This window comes from Hyperoodon ampullatus, assembly GCF_949752795.1.
Source record: "Hyperoodon ampullatus genome assembly, chromosome: 3".
Lineage (NCBI taxonomy): Eukaryota > Metazoa > Chordata > Mammalia > Artiodactyla > Ziphiidae > Hyperoodon > Hyperoodon ampullatus.
The window spans coordinates 56,328,936-56,346,120 of NC_136916.1; the positions used below are offsets into that span (position 1 = coordinate 56,328,936).

The following is a 17,185-nucleotide window of genomic DNA, read 5'->3' on the forward strand; positions in this document are numbered from 1 at the left end:
TGAGGCCCAAACTGGGCCTGGCCCTCCAGGCTCCCAAATAATGTCAGGGCCCCGCAAGGCTTCCCTTTGGAGGAGTGATGGGGGTTGTTTTTCCTGCATGGGCTGCCCCTGAGCACTCTACAGGAACAGATGCTCCAACCCTCTCCTGTGCCAGGAATTGAGCTGCTGATTCAAGCTGCCACCCCTCCCTTCCTTGCTAATCCTCCAGCCCTGGACACTTTTGTGCTCACACCAGCTTCTCTGGCAGTTTCACGGACCCTGTGGGCAGCTGTACTGATACTTAATCACTAATGAAGCAGGGTTTTTCCATCTTCCTCTCCACCCTTCTCCTCCTCAGTAGCAAGGCCTTGGGCCATGGAAGAGCAAGTAAGAGTAAGTATGATCTGCTTTGTGAAAGCTGGAACGCAATTGTTTATCATCCTCAAAAAATAACAATTAATCATCATTGAGCACTTATCGTGTGCCAGGCCCCGTGCTGGGTGTTTACCCACATACAATTCCCATAATAACCCTAGGAGTAGGTTCTGTTTTACATCCCATTTTACAGCTGGGCAAACTGAGGCACACAGAGGTGAGGGGATCTGGCCCACATGACCCAGATGATGAGTGATAGAGCTAAGCTTTGAATCCAGGCAGGGGGCATCTGGAGGCCCTGCTCAGAACCACTCTGCTAAGCTGCCTCAGCTGACAGTCTCTGGTCAGGAGCCTGCAGAGCTGAACTCACCCCAGTGGCAGGTCTTAAGAGTCAAGGATGGCCCAGGGGCAGCCAGCCTGAATGCACCAAGACCCGTAGGCCGTAGAGACCATCTCCAGCAACCCCAGCCATTTCCCAGCCCATTGGCTTATTCATTTACCTTTGTCCCCTTCCCCACCCCAGTCTTGGTCACCCGTGATCAGGAGCCCTTTACCTGCAGCTGGACCAGCCCTGGTCAAGGCAGACGGTGGGAGCTAGAATTAGCCGTGTTGTCAGAGACACAGCATCTAAAGTCCCCAGGGAGCTCTGGGCAGCCTCACACCATCTGAGCTCTGGCCTCCCCTTTGCCCCTGGCCTTTGGGCCCCTCTGAAATCCTGGGCTTTGGCCTTGTTTCCTGCCTGGTACCCCGATCCCTTGGGGACCTGGACACTAACTAATACAGCCTGCTTCACCTTATCACCCCCAAGGGAAGGGACCCTGATCCTTAGACCTCCCGCCTCTGAAATGAGCACTCAGGAGGGAGAGGAAGACCATGGAGTTTCACTGAGGCCTGCAGTGTGTAGGGCTTATGCCCGCTAGTTGCCGTACTTCCCGCCTCATTTACTTAACCCACCTGACTACATTATGAGGTAATAGTATCACCATTTTACAGATGAGGAAACTGAGGCTCAGAAAGGTTAACTAACTTCACCAAAAACACAGGTGAGTGGAGGAACCTAGTCCATGCTGCCATCAAGGATGCCATGAGGTTACAACCATAATAAAGCAGCAGTAGTGTTCACAAAGGCAGGTGTGACTCTGGAGGAGATAACACCACCTTCATCTGACACAGCACTGACACCCAAACAGGGTAATCAGTGGCCTAGACTTCACTCAACTGCTACTATTACTAACACCTAACTTAACACATACTGCATGCCAGGCACCCTGCTATGCACTCAGCGTGCATTATATCACATTTAATCCTCACAACACTATAAAACAAGTACTATTATTACTATTATCACTTTACTAAGGCTTAGCAAGCTAAAACAAATTACCCAAAGTCACCGCAGTAAGTGCCTACCCAGCAGCCATGCCAACTTCCTCATTCCCAGAGTGCCTGACTTTTGTCCAGGTGCCCCCTCCTCTCCACCATGACTCAGGGAAGCATAACCCAAGCGGAACTTCATTACTCTAAGCCAATCACAGTAATTCCTTTCCTTTTGCTGGTGATTGATTTAGGAAAGAGCACTTGACCCAATTCTGGCCTGCTGGAGGGCTTCTGGGGAAAGGTTCCTCGCTTATAAAAGGAAACGCCCAACAAGGATGGGCAACCCCTCCTTCCACTGAACATTGTCATTTATGAATGTGATGACTGGAACTACAGCAGCCATCTCACCACCATGAGGCACCAGCACGAGGATGAGCCAACATGCTGAGGAGAGCAGCCAGAGAGGTGGAAAGGACCTGGGTTCTTGTTGTGTGAGCCCCAATGTCCTGCTTTTCTGTTACTTGCAACTTCACAGAGAGAATGTGAACTTGCATCTCTCCCCCTCTAGACTCTAGATTGTTTGAGTCCAAGCCCAGAGCCTGTATCTATATGCCCCTCTTAAGATTAGATACCAGGCTGTCAAGCTACACAGATCCAGGGATGGTTCCGTCTCCTCGACTGTGGGCCTGTCAACCCTAAGTAGAAAACACAGGCCAGAGCCCAGCCTGGCCACCAAGCCCTGAAGGACAAGGATCCCAGCAGGTGCCCTCAGCAGACACTCCACAGTGGAGGGAGACCCTGGAGCCAGCCCCTGCCCCTTGGGAACCAAGTCTCGTTTCATTCTCCCTTTCCACTGCCTTCCTCTGCCATTGCCCCATAAATCTCCAGTTTATTAATTCTTTACATGAGGCGGTCGGGGTGGGATCCTGATTTACTTCGTGTTCATAAAATGCTGAGAAATTAAAGGTGGAAATTACCCAGAAGGACACAGAGCCTCCACCGGGGAGCCCCAGAGCAGTTCCTGGCCCAGAACCAGGCCCTCTCTGCCCTTCCCACCTTCGGGACTCAGGATCCGGTGATGTCATTGCCTTGTCCTCCCCCACAGACACCTCTCAGCTCCTACTCTGCACAAAGCAGGAAAGGGGGTGCCACTGTCTCCCTGAAAACCCATTTCAGAGTCTCCAATTTTTTGAAGATTTCCTCTTCTTATAGCCCTTCTGCTGAACATGATGGGGAGGGGAGATCAAGTTGGGGACCAAAAGTAGGGAGCTGATTAAAACAATTCAAATGCTGAAATATGTCACAAATCCAGAGACGTGACCAGGAGGGAAAACAGAAACTTTGTATTAAATGACTTCACCAACCCAGGTGTCTCAGTTGCCCGGATCATCCTCCTCATTTCTCTAACCTCTGAGGGCAACTAAATAGCACTTCACCCCACCACTCCCCAAGACCCTCCAGGTACTCAGAACACTGACAGTCTCTAAAATCCAGCAAAGCCTGGATCCTCCTAACAAAACCCTGAATGGCTCTCAAAGCTGCCAAGGCTCCCACATCTCACAGCCCACCCAAAAATTGGCTGCCAGATCCCACCTCTGCCCCAAAAGTCAGGGAGAGTTACAAGCAGGCATCAGGGTCTCATATCAAGGACGAGGACTATCCTAGTTCAGTATAACAACATATCTTTAGCCCACCTATGTGCCAGGGATGGCACTAGGTACTGAGTCCCTTTTTGACCAGGTCCCTGCTCTTGAGGCTGTCATGGCGGTTTTGAAGTTGTAAGACTGTAATAAGCAGAGCGCCAGGGGAGCAGGAATACAGGCCACTTAGCCCAATGGAGGGAGGGGAGTTCAGGGAAGACTTCCTGGAGGAGGAGGTGTCTGGGCTGAATTTTGAAAGATGAGTAAGAGGCAGCCAGACTAAGGAAATAGGGAAAGGTACTGCAGTCAGAAAACAGCCTGAGCAAAGGCTTGGAGGTGATGTAGCACTCTGTGTTCTCAGGGAGGGGGACTGGAAGCAGGTCACCATTACCAAAGCGTAAAGCGTGGATGGATAATGGAGAGAGGATAGAGAGAGGCAGCTGGGCCTTGACTGCTGTGCTAATGAGTTTTGACTTTATCCCAAGGGCAATGGGGAACCATTAAAAGGTTTCCGACCAGACAGGGACATGATCCGGTTTGCGAACAATCCCCTCTGCCTGCCACGGGGAGTGTGGACTAGGGGGGACAAGAAGCAAGAAGGGAGGCCACCACCAGCAAAAGATGGAGAAGGGTCAAGGTAAAGCAGAGGGCTCCTGAACGAGGAGCAGCTCTTTGTTCTGGAGGCATAAGCCACGTCTGCTATGGTCTGGACAGGACAAGGAAGAGTGACGGGGTAGCTTGGGGGCTCCGGTGGTGAGCGGAGTGAGGGCCTGGGAAGGGCTGCCCTGGAGAGAAGGAAAGCAATTTGAATCCCAGTTCTTTAGCCTGTGAGGGGTCCCCTGTGAGCCTCTGCGCCCACCTGGTCCCAGTGGCTGTTTGCAGGCAGCCTCTCCATCACCCCCAAGCACCCCGGCCCCTCCTGCCTCTGCTCAGCCTCCAGCTCCCCTTCCCTCCCTAGGCTGGGGAGGAGGCTCTGCCCGTTCAGCTCCATCTCCTCCCTGAGAGAGCGGAAGGACAGAGGGGCGGAGCCAAGATGGGCAGCCCACCCCAACGCCCCTGGGAAAGACTGGACCCTTGTTCCCACCATCTCACACTCAAAATTCACCTCAGTCCTTATTCTCAGGCCCCTCCCTGTGCTAGGCATAGGCCACACCCCACCCACCACCTGACACCTCCTTCCTTTGTGCAGTGACACCACCACCCCAGGGCCCCCAGCCGTCAGGGTCCTGCGCCTGTGTGCTGACCCTGGTTATGCCTCATCACACTGAGTATTGAGTCTGTTCATTTCCACCAGATGCGGTGCCTCAAGGACAGGAACCATGTTTCCTTCATTCCTAAGGCTGATGCCACTCAAAGCCTGGTGAAGGAAACTTCCCGGGTGGACCCTGTGATGGGAGCTTCTCATGGAGCCAAATCTGCCCAGGGAAGGTGTGTTTCCTGACGACAGGGTGTTCAACACCTGTCTCTTTCCAAAATACTCTCTCCGCCAACAAAGACCACCTTGCTGGCAAAACAATACGCTCAAAAATGATGTTCTCACCATTCACTTCCAAAAAAGAAAAACAGTAAGCATGTTTCCAGTGCCTAACACATGCCGTTATCTCTAATTCTAGAATAATCCTTCAAAGGAGCAACTGTGGCTGCCATTTTACAGGCTAAGAAACTAAGACTCAGAGAAGTTAAGCCGCTTGCCCAGGTCACACAGCTCACAGTCCAAGCCTGGACCTCCAAGCTCTCCCGTGCAGTCCACCGACCTGCAGAGAGGCCCAAGTGTGACCTTGGGTCGCATTACCTCTCTGGCCTCGGCTTCCTCATCTGGAGAGTGGGATAACAGGAGGACCTCCCTCACAGGTCGGTTCACGAGAACTGAATGAGACAATCCATGAGGAAGCTGGCACGTGGTACCCTCCCACATGTAGCCATCCTCCTGCTTAGCTCAATGCTGTCTGGAGGGTTAGCTTCCTGCCTTCATCCACTCTACGGCCCCTTCCTGGGGAAGGAGGGGGAGGCACACTCCTGCATGATAAGTGAACCAATAAACCAATCTTTTTGTCTGGGTGGGTATAAATTATAGCAGGAAGCTTTTTGGGTTGGTGTCCTCTGTGGCATTAGAAGTATCATTAATTATGTATTAGGTGTTTGAAAGGAAAAGACATCAGTAGCCTATAGGATGCATTTGCCTAGTAATAGAGGATTGATTAGATGCAGTATTTATACTGAGGGCTACTGGGATTCAGGTCCCCGGTATCACAGTGGTGGTAAATTACAGCCACAAAAATCTCTGCGATAGTAAATAATGGCGACCCAATTGCTGAAGGAATTCCCGGTGCCTGTTGATGAGAAGTGGGCAGCCACCCAGTCACTTCTGGGGGAAAGCAGGACAGGGCCCCACGACCCCGCTGCTGGGGGTCTGGTTCTCATGGTGGGTGACTCCGACTCCCAACCCAGCTCTGAGCTGGGCCATAAACACCTGCTCAACTCAGTCTGCAGATGCTCCAGAGAAAGGCTGGAAGCTGCTTCCTAAACCTGGATTTTGCTAAAGGCTCTTCTGCGACTCCCTCTGGGAGTTAGATGCTTGAGGAAAAAGAAAATGCATGTGTCGCTTCTCCAACTGCAAGGGTGTGTGTCCCCTTTTAATGAGGAGGGATGGAGGAGAGCTGCTCCCACTCCTGGAGAGATGAAGGCCACTGAAACCCCTGTAATCTGGAGCCCAGGAGTGCTGCCCAGAGGTGGCAGGGACAGGATCCTACCTGAGCAGCAGTGACAATAATAACAGGCAACATTAATGAGTGTTCGCTGTGTGCCAGGCCAGGTCTAAGCCCACTGCATGGATTAACTCAACCCTCAAAGCAGCTCTGTGCAGCAGGTGCTGTCATAACCCCACTGTACAGGTGAGGAAACTGAGGCACAGAAAGATCTCCCCTAGTGATCAGCATTGTCCCCTTCCTGACTTCCTTTGTGCTTTTACTTAAACATCACTTTTTTTTTTTTTAAATTTCTTGGCTGCGTTGGGACTTCGTTGCTGCGCGTGGGCTTCGTCTAGTTGTGGCGAGCGGGGGCTACTCTTCATTGTGGTACGCGTGCTTCTCATTGTGGTGGCTTCTCTTGTTGCAGAGCACGGGCTCTAGGGGCATGGCCTTCAGTAGTTTGTGGCACGTGGGCTCAGTAGTTGTGGCACATGGGCTTAGTTGCTCCACCGCATGTGGGATCTTCCTGGACCAAGGCTCAAACCCGTGTCCCCTGCCTTGGCAGGCGGATTCTTAACTACTGCGCCACGAGGCAAGTCCCAAACATCACCTTTTTATTGAGACCTTCCCTAACCACTGTTTAAAACTGTATTCCCATCCCCATTCCATCACTCCCTTGTCACCTTCAGATATGCTCTATCACCTACTTATTTTGTTCATAGGCTGGCTGCCTCCACTAGAATGTAAGTTCCACAAGGGCAGGGATTTCAATCTGTTCATCTTGTGTCATTCACTTCTGTATCCCTAACAGCTAGAACAGGGTCCAGCACATAACAAATGTTCCATCAAAGTGTGTTGAATAAGTAAAGGCTGAGTCACCTGCCCAAGGTCACCCAGCTTTTAAATGGCAGAGCTTAGGTTCAAACCCAGGAACCCTGGTCCCTGACCCAGGAAGGACCTTCTCCCACTGCTGAATGAAACTCCCTAGGCAACGGTGATCTCTGAGTCTTTTCTGTTCCCCTGAAATGAGTTGGGAATACCAGGGCTTCTGATAGCAGCCCCCGCCTGACTTTTTGTGGGCAAAGACAAGCAGACTTGAAAACAGACCCTCTCCAAATAACCCTTGTGTCATGGACTGAATGTTTGTGCCCCCCCCCAAGATTCTCATGTTGCAGCCGTAATGCCAGGGTGGTTGTATTTGGTGTAAGGAAGTCATTAAGGTCAAGTGAGGTCATAAGGGTGGGACCCTGATCCAATACGATTAGCATTCTTACAAGAAGAGTCACCAGAAAGCACTCTCTCTCCCTCTCTCTCTCTCTCCCCCTGCCACCCTCTGTGAGTGAGCACATACCCAGGAAAAGCCATGTGAGCACACAGCAAGAAGGCAGCTGTCTGCAAGCCAGCAGGAGAGCTCTCAGCAGAACCCAAATTGGCGGGAATCTTGATCCTGGACTTCCAGGCTCCAGAGTTGCGAGAATATGAATTTCTGTTGTTTAAGCCACCCAGTCTATGGTACTGTGTTATAGCAGTCTGAGCAGACTAACATACTCTGTCATTGCTGAGTGCTGAATGGGTCTCTCGTCTGCTCAAGAATGCCGATGGCTCTCCACTGCCTGCAGGGTAAGGTCCAGACTGCAGCACCTGGTCCCAACTGGGTATTAATTAATTGACTAATGGTGGCTGAATCAGACCCTACTTAGGTGCCTTCCTGGACTTGCTCTGCCGCAGCTTCCTCCCATACCATCCATCAGTTACTTTCTCAATGGAGAGCCAGGCTGCTGCCATTGCATTTCACCTAACACCACCACTGTCTCAGCCTCCCCTGGGATGAGACTCTGGCACAGCCTCCCCTGCATCCAACACAAGAGCCATAGCAGCTCCAGTGCCCAGGTTCAATCCACTGGACATAAGGAGGTGCTGGCGGTTCTCACTTCTGGACTCAGCTGAGGCGCCATACCACAGGGCATGGGATTTGGCTTCCCCAGCGGCTGCCCAGAAGGGCCAGGTGACATGACCCAGAAATGCAAGGGAGTTTCCTCATGGGGAAAACTGGAACCAATGAGAGACCAAGATGCTGGCTGATAGACTCTCTGCCTTCTTCTACCCTGGGCAAACTGTTCTGAGTCACACTGGTTCCACTCGGCTTAACCACAGACATCCCTCATGAGTAAGTAACTGACTGGCTTTCTTTCCTCACTTCCTTACAAAGCTGTGGCTGGTCGGCATTTGCTTTTCCTCCTTTGTTGCCTACCTTCCCTTCTCTTCTCACTCTCCTTGCCCTGGGACTGCACCCCTACCCCCAGGATAGCATTAGCACTAAGTTTTGCCTCCAGCTCTGTTTTCTGGGAACCTAAAATATACTCAGTCATGGATGGCCCTTGGTGCCAGTAGGGCTTTACTCAGAGTAAAGACCAAAAGAGAAGATGAATTATTGACTTTGAGAAGGAAATAAGATACTGCTGACCCTTTGATGGGGGAAAGTGATCCAAAAATCCATGGAGACACAGACAAAGAATCTCCTGCTTCCCATGCTGCCCCTGGAAATGCTTCCACCCATGGGAAGGCAAAAGCAGCCCAGGTTCCCTGGGGACTTGACTTCCTGAAAGACACTGAAGGGATTCAAGCCTGTTGCTAGTCTGAGGAGCATCTGATAAACAATTTATACGAGAGTGTAAAAGACATACTACGGAACCTCTGTTTTCAGAGGGAGCCCATGAGAACTGCTGATGCTAACATTTACCGAGTCTTTATTGTGTTCCAGGAACTAAGCTAAGCCCTTTACCTGCACTGTTCATTTAATCGTCACAAAAACCCTATGTACTGTTATTAGTATTAAGTACAATTATTATTGCCCCTTTCACAGATGAGAAAATGGGTGCAAGTTAGGTAACATGCCAGAAACCACACAGAAAGGACTCAACCCATATCTAAAGAGGGAATGCTGAGCACAGTGATGGCCCATAAGGAAGATACTTTGGGGGTACAGCCTTCCTAAGGAAGCCTTTTGGGTTGGTATTTTCTGTGGCATTAGAAATATCATTACTTCTGTACTAGGTAGGGATGTATGTACAACATGATAAATATAATTAACACTGCTGTAGTTACACATGAAAGTTGTTAGGAGAATAAATCCTAGGAGTTCTCATCACAAGAAAACAATTTTTTTTCTATTTCTTTAATTTTGTGTCTACATGAGATGATGGATGTTCACTAAACTTATTGTGATAATCACTTCATGATGTATTTAAGTCACATCATTATACCGTACACCTTAAATTTATACAGTGCTGTATGTCAATTATATCTCAATAAAACTGGAAGAAAATTAATGAATATACATATATACATATATATACGTAATGTATTAGGTATTTGAAAAGAAAAAACATCCTTTGCTCCTTTGTTTCCCATAAGGCCAGCCCTGGCCTCAAGTTCCCTCCCCAGCCAGAGATGGGTAGAGAGGTGCTGAAACATCCAAAGTGAACCCCCTCACAGGGGGAAGTCGGTGGTGGCTTGAGAAGCAGGCAACAGGGCATATGTTGGAGTGTATTAGTCTCTGGCTCCCATATGACATAGGTGGCTCTGGCCAAAAGCAACTGCCAGTGGAATAAGAAAGTCTCCTCCCCCCAGCTGCTCCTCCCAGGGTCCCAGGGCCTCTACCCACCAACCAATCCCTCTGCTCAACGGAGGGAAAAGCAGAGGTTTCTTGGGCTTTCATTCTTTTTTTTTTTTCTTCACTTTAGACTTTTTAATATTTCATACAGCGATTATGGTGCATTCAGGAACCCACCCCTCCCAAACCCGCCTAGGAAGGCCCCTGCCCTCCCACCCCATTTGAGGGCCCCAGGGTTTAGAGTGAAGGGGAGGTAACCACCCATCTGGAGACTGACCCCAGAGACTGTCCCTGCCCTGCCTCACCTTCCCCAGGGGTTAGGGGGTAACGCCTGGGCATACCCCCCCCGCATGTGCCCCTCTGTCCCTGCCTGTGCACATAGACACACTATGGCTCCTCGCTGAGTTGGTCAGTTCCTGGCAGGGCCCCTACTCAACAGCACCGAGTGGGACGGGGGCAGGAGGGCTGGGCTAGGGAGACCCTGAGAAGGAGGCCCCTGCTATGGGACTGCAGGAGGGAAAGAGTGGGGACCCTGCACCTCATCCATCTCCCAGAGAGTCTCCAGTAGTCCCCAAGTCCCCCTGCAGCTGGGGATGGCAGGTGGGGGTCGGAAGGCGAGTGGTCGAGGCATGCTTTCCCTTAGCTGGCCCCAGGGTCTGGTGATGGTCAGGGTTTTGAATAGGGGTTGTGTCCCTGCCATGGAAAGGCTGGGAGTGGGGCTTCATTGCACAAAATACTGTGGGAGGGCCACACAGTGGGTGGGGCCCAGCCAGCCTGTATACAGAGATACTGCATTTAAAAAATGAAAACCTCATTTAAAATAATTAAAAAACAACAATGAATGAAACAAACAAAAAGGCCCACACAACATGAGGCAGGTGGGGCAGGCAGGAAAGCAGATAGGGGAGCCTCAGATCCAAGGCATCACTGTGTCTTGTCTGAGTTGAGATCCCCAGCCTGGGTTAGCTCCAGACCCCTGGCTTGCCATGGGGCAGTGGTCCTGCGGGGGCAGGGCATGATGGGGAGGGGTATAGGCCTGGCCTCAGTGTGGGAGGCTGGCACGGCCATGCTGTCCGCCGGCAACTACCGAGACAGAAAGAGAGAGACACACAGACAGACAGATCAGGCGAAGGAACGATGAGAACTTTGTTAGCACCCAGCGGACAGGCTAATGGGTGGGCCAACAGGCCAATGGTCGGGTGTTCAGACAGGCAGCAGGGGACATGTGGGCAGGCGAGCATGAGTCAGGCAGGTAGGCAGGCAGCAAGCAGGGAGGATGATGCAGTTGGGGGCTGCCCTGTGAGGGGTATGGCATCCCTCCAGCTGCTGCCTGCTGGGACCTCGGTCTGTGGCTTAGAACTCGGTGTCCACCACTCGGAAAGCTGGCCTGCCTGAGTCAGGCACTGACGAAGACTGAATGCTGGCCTCTTTTTGTAGCTGGATCTCCTTTAGTGCAAATATGGAAGTAGTGTCAGGAAGTTTGTGGATCCGTTCCCCCAGACTGAGGAAGAATGGATGTTTCATGGCATCTTCTGCGGAGATCCGATCGTGACCTTCAAACTGAAGCAGCTTGGTGAGGAGGTCAGCCTCATCGCTGTCAAGTCGGGGTGCATGGCTCAAAAGGGCCTCGGCTCGGTACTTGGGGTAGTTATATGTCTTGAACTCTTCATTGGACAGGATGCCCGGCCATGTCTGCTCAGTTGGGGTTCCCAAGATGCAGAAGATGAAGTGCAGCTGTTCCTCCACCGTGAAGCCCAGGAAGAGGAGCTGGCCTGTGGCCATCTCATAGAAGATGCAGCCCACACACCACATGTCAATCTGAGTGGAGTAGTCTGTGGACCCGAGCAGGAGGTCGGGGGGCCGGTACCACAGTGTTACCACCTTATTGGAGTAGGTCTTCATTGGAATTGACTTGGCCCAGGCCAGGCCAAAGTCGGCCAACTTGAGCTCTCCTCTCACTGATGAGCAGGTTCTGGGGCTTGAGGTCTCGGTGTAGCACCTTCTGCCGGTGGCAGTAGGCCAGGCCACGGAGCAGCTGGAACAGGAACAGTTTCACATTGTGCATGTTGATGACGTTCCCACAGTCATCCAGGTACTGCTTCAGGTCCTTGTCCAGGTACTCAAAGACAAGAGTGAGGGACTTCTCCGTGTGAATAATGTCGTGTAGCGTGACGCTGTTGGCGTGTTTGAGGCCCTTGAGCAGGGACACTTCCCAGATGGCGGTGCAGGGTGCCCCCTCTTCGTGTTTCAGTCTGATCTCCTTGAGTGCCATGAGGTTGTCTGTGAGCTTGCTTTTGCCTTTGTAGACAGTGGCATAGGTACCCGCTCCCAGCTTGTCCAGCTTGATGTAGGTCTCCAGTTTCCCAAAGCCAATCTCAGACAGGCTGACACGGCGGAGGCGGCGGCGGAGGGGCTTGTCGAAGATGGGGCTATTGAGGGTCAGCTTCTCAAGGTAGCCCTCGGGCAGCCGGATGTCGGCTGGTAGTGATAGGCGCTTGTTGATGTCCTCAGTGGAGATCTTGCGTGGAGGATGGTTGCGCACGCGCACCCTCACTGGTGACTGCACCTCATCCAAGGACGTGGCTGAAGCCTGGTTACTTTCCCCGTCAGACCCCATCTTCAAGTCCTCGTGTACAATCTCTGGTGCAGAGCTGAGTGGGCCCCGTCCAGAGCGAGGTTCACCAGGGGCAGCACATGTGGAGCCCTCTCCAAGGTCACTGCCGCCGCCACTGCCACTCTCATCCAGGCCTATCTGTTCAGGGGCACCATTGGTCTTATCTACGCCTCGGTCCCCTCGGAGGGCCATTGACGGCTGCCGTTTAATTTTCTTCATCCGATCCATGGCCAACGGCGGGGGCGCGCGAGCAATGTCAACGCCGCGGGACCGGCGCGGTGGCTCCTGGGGCAGCGGTCCGGGCTGAGGCCGCGCGACCTCCTTCTCCTCCTGTTCGCCTCAGGCGCCCGTCCTAGTAGTCTTCGGCCATGGCTGCTGGGCCCGGGCCGCCGCCGGCTGAGGAGGAGGAGGAGGAGGAGGAGGAGGAGGAGGAGGAGGAGGAGGAGGAGGAGGAGGCGGCGGCGGCGGCGGCTGAGGCGGAGGCGGCGTCCCGCTCATCCGGCCATGAGCTTGGCCGCTGCGAGCGATGCCCCTGGGCTTGCTGGCGCCGGCTAGAATCCGAGAGCTCACGGCGGCTCGCGGTTCAGAGCCGACTCTAGCAGCAATTCTTAACATAATGACCTTGAAGACGAGCAACTCCATTTTACCTTGAAAACTGCATAACTGAAAGCAGAGTCTCTGTAGACAATGCAAATGATATGCATGTAATATGCAGCCGTTATGCAAATGACCCAGGGCCGGGTCAGGGCTAAGGCGCCCAGTGGCCTCTAGAGGGAGGTAGAGGAAAGCGAACCCAGGGTAGTTAGGACCTGGGGTCAGGAACCAGGTGAATGCTTTGGCTGGGAGCACCTTAGAGAGGACCCACGTCCACGGCACTGTGAACCTTCCCAACCCCACGGACTCTTCCAGTCACACCAGCACTGCACTGCATACACGTGTACACACACATACACACATACAACTGTTGTCACCACACTGACACACATATTAAAACACACACTCACAGAAACACAGTCATGCTGTCATGAAACACTGACACACAGACACCCAGCCGTTCACAAAGACACACAGACTCACTTACACACCTACCCACTCCACCACACACATGGATGAACACGAACACATATGCAGACACACACACGTAGAAACACACCAACACGGACACAAACACAGATGTACACATCTCCATGCTGACCCAGTGCAGCCAGTCTGATAAATCTATCTGGAAAAGAAAACAGTCTAGACGTACTGAATACCTACTTTGTGCCAGGCATGGTGCAGGAACTTTAAATCCTCATTTGATCTTCACGAAGCAAGATTAAGAAGTGGGATGTAGGGGGGTGAATATTCCAATATTTACTAACATGGAAAAGGAAACCCAAAGGTGAGCGGATAGGCCCGAACTTACCCAGTAAGCAGCCGGAAAGAGAGAGACCCAGCTTCGTAGGGTACCATGAAGCCACGCCATTCCCCCTCCCCCAGCAGAGCCTTCCCTGTACACAATGGGACACAGACATCACTGCCAGCTCTTCACTCCTCCACCTTGTGGTCCTCCCCAGCCAGCGGCTAACCTCTGGCTTCCTCAGAGACACTCCTGCCCTTCTCCATCTGGCCCTTTCATCACTTTGGCTGGGGTGTGCTCTACCATGCGACCTCACGTTAATTCTGGCCTTAGTATAATCTAATTTGGAAATCTCCTGGGGGAGGAAGGCAACCATTTCTTTCAACCCAAATGGGATACAAGACTGGATTTTCAGTCTCTGCCTGTCTCTGGGTGAATGTTCACACTAGAAGAATGACACTTTCCCCCAAAGTATACAAACTTTAAATGCCACTCTGCCCACCACTTCCTACACACACACACACACACACACACACACACACACAAACACTGAAAAGGAAATGTGCTTTTCAGGGCAAAGAATGAGCAATATTTGTCACTCCCTGCCATTAAGTCACCATGTCACTTTGGGCAAGTCACCCACCATCCCAGGGTCTCAGTTTCTTCATTTGCCTCATTTGAGAGATAAGACAAGCTGATTCTCAAGGCCCCTCCCTCCCCCACCTTCCATCTCCCTGATAGCACAAGAGCCTGAGGCTGGCAGTTGCCCTGCGATGTTCCCCAGAACAGTCCCCTGACCTTGGGGACTCACTGCTAACGCTGGGATCTGAGAGGAGCGCACGCCTGGGCCCTGCCAGGGAAGGACAAGGTCAACCACAGCCCCAGGGGTTAGGATTCGGCCATCACCCCCGGGCCTCTGGCCTGCCTACCTGAGATATTCTATGTCCCCCTGGTAGCCTCAGAGGTTCAAAAGGGAGGTCAGCTTGGAGCAGGGGAACCCTGAGATATAATAAGGCCGTGATTTCGGAGCAAGTTGGAAGAGTTGCAAAATGCCACATTGAGGGTTTCGAGTGTATTTTAGGACCTTCGGCTCTTTCCAAATTAATATTCATGGGGACAGGCATGCCATTTATTTGCATATGTAGATTGTTGCTCATCCACAACAGGATAAAAACGTTTTGGGGTGTTATTATTTACTGTAGTTATTTTAAACTTGGATGATAAACCAGTCAAGTCAGGCAGGGGGAGGGCAGCTTCCAAGGGCAGGAGTAGGTTTTAAATAATTTTCTATCTGAGGAAAGGTGGGTTCCAGATACCCAGGAATGAGTCACGCCGACCCTGACCGGCAGCATCAATTCCAGGACAGCCCTTCCAAGGTCATCCCATTCAGCCCCTACCTCAGAAAGCCTGGCCACCTCACATGGTCCCACAGAAGCCTTTGGGAAACCAAGCCCACCACTATCACTCAAGGTCATGGTTGAGAGGCAGGCAGGCACAGGTTTGGGGTGTGACTTTGGGCAAGCCACTTGAGCCCTTGTTTCTGAGGATAATGACCTGCTTTGCAAAGTTGTAAAATACACACTAGAAAGTTATAGAGAGGGATGGTGGTGATGGCTGCATAATATTATGAAGTATTTAATACTAGTGAACTGTACACTTCAAAATGGTTAAGATGGTAAATTTTATGTTATGTGTATTTTATCACAATAAAAATAAAATTCTAAAAAAAGGACAGGGCTTCCCTGGTGGCGCAGTGGTTGAGAGTCCGCCTGCCGATGCAGGGGACACGGGTTCGTGCCCCGGTCCGGGAAGGTCCCACATGCCGTGGAGCGGCTGGGCCCGTGAGCCATGGCCGCTGAGCCTGCGCATCCGGAGCCTGTGCTCCACAACGGGGGAGGCCACGACAGTCAGAGGCCCGCGTACCGCAAAAAATAAAATAAAATAAGAAAATAAAATAAGAAAATTTTAAAAGGACAAACTTGAAAATAAATGCACCAAAAAAGTGCTTGTTAAAGTGTGAAGCCCTAACCAAGGTAGCCGTTGTTAAGGTATCTTCTCTGCTAGCGTAACTGGCATCCACTCCTCCCACGCACCTTCAGGGAAGCCTCCATCCCCTGCCACTGCCATCCAAAGCCACCCGAGGATCTGAGAACCATTATCCTGCTCTTTACTAGCTTCACTTCTCTTTTCTGCATCAAATAACACCCTAACTACTCCACCAGAAAGCAGTGAGTCCACTGGGAGAATCTAGAGGTTCCCAAATTACTCCAGAGTCCTTGTACTCTGATCAAAGAGCCCTGAAACCTGGTGAGGGTTCATAGGGAAGGAGGCAGTGAAGCCTAGTAGCAAATTCAGGGGCTCTGAGTCATGCAGACCTGTGTGGAATCCAGACACTGCCAATGTCCAGTGGGACCTTGACTGCTCAATTTCTCTGAGCCTCAACCTTCTCGTCTGTACGATAAGGCTAATACTATTCTACCTACCTCTTGAGATAGTGGTGCATGCAAAGGTCCAAAATGTGGTTTCTATTATTAGGATTGCAGAACAATCATCCACAGTTCTAGCATTAACTCTTTCAGACCTCTGGGGGCGCTCTTTCAGAGCACTCAACATTTGTTCTCAAGCAGGGGTTCCTTAGGCACTGAAGTACTAGTGTTGTGCTTTCATTTCAGTGATCAAGTAGTCACACTCAGTCTCAAGGCAGCTTTGCATCAGCGTCTGTTGTTGCACCAGAATTAAAGAGAGCTCCTTTAATTGTTGTGGGCTAATGAGAAAAAAGTGGCTGCCTGACACACAAATGCTTTTGTGCCAAGGGCTGGCCAGATGACCCTTCAGCACATTGTAGGAACAAAAGCTTCACAGTTGTTCAAGCTAAGAAAAGCAGGGGGAGAGTTGAGTCACCACAGGGCGTGTGGTGGAGGGAGCAACCAAAACCATGATCATGTAGCAAGGGCTGATGTAGTCTTAGCACAAGAGCATCTATCACGTTAAATTAATATTGTTAATCTGAATGTTACTGGCTTTGTAGTTTGCATTTTAATTTATAAACTTGTTTGGGCGCTAAGACTATGTATGAGCTATAAGCATAAGTTGTTTATGTCTAGTTTTGTGTTTATATATATATAATAATATATATATAATATTAGTAATTTAAGACAATATTGGAGGTCTGTGGGAAGCATTTTCCCCCTTTATTTTTTTTTTAATTTATTTTTGGCTGCACTGGGTCTTCATTGCTGCACGCGGGCTTTCTCTAGTTACAGTGCACAGGGGCTACTCTTCGTTGTGGTGTGCGGGCTTCTCATTGCAGTGACTTCTCTTGTTGTGGAGCACAGGCTCTAGGCACGTGAGCTTCAGTAGTTGTGGCGCACGGGCTTAGTTGCTCCGCGGCATGTGGGATCTTCCTAGACCAGGGCTCAAACCGTGTCCCCTGACTTGGCAGGCGGATTCTTAACCACTGCGCCACCAGGGAAGTCCCTCTCCCTTTAAAATGGAACCATCTGTACATTTCTCAAGTTTTAAAACCATTGATCTAAAGATTACACTTTGTTATAAAGCAGAAACTAATAAAATAAAATAAAATAAAATAAAATAAAATAAATAAAGATTAATGCAGAGACC

General features: G+C 51.1%; 1 protein-coding gene across 1 annotated transcript; it reads right to left on the minus strand.

The window, feature by feature from the left end:
* Nucleotides 1–10,961: 10,961 nt before the first annotated feature.
* LOC307050446 (cyclin-dependent kinase 16-like) lies at nucleotides 10,962–12,450 on the minus strand (the record flags this gene model as incomplete). Its single annotated transcript, XM_079700502.1, is given in 2 exon segments — nucleotides 10,962–11,565; nucleotides 11,567–12,450. Coding segments are annotated over 2 exon segments (1,488 nt in total).
* Between the last annotated feature and the right edge of the window lie 4,735 nt (nucleotides 12,451–17,185).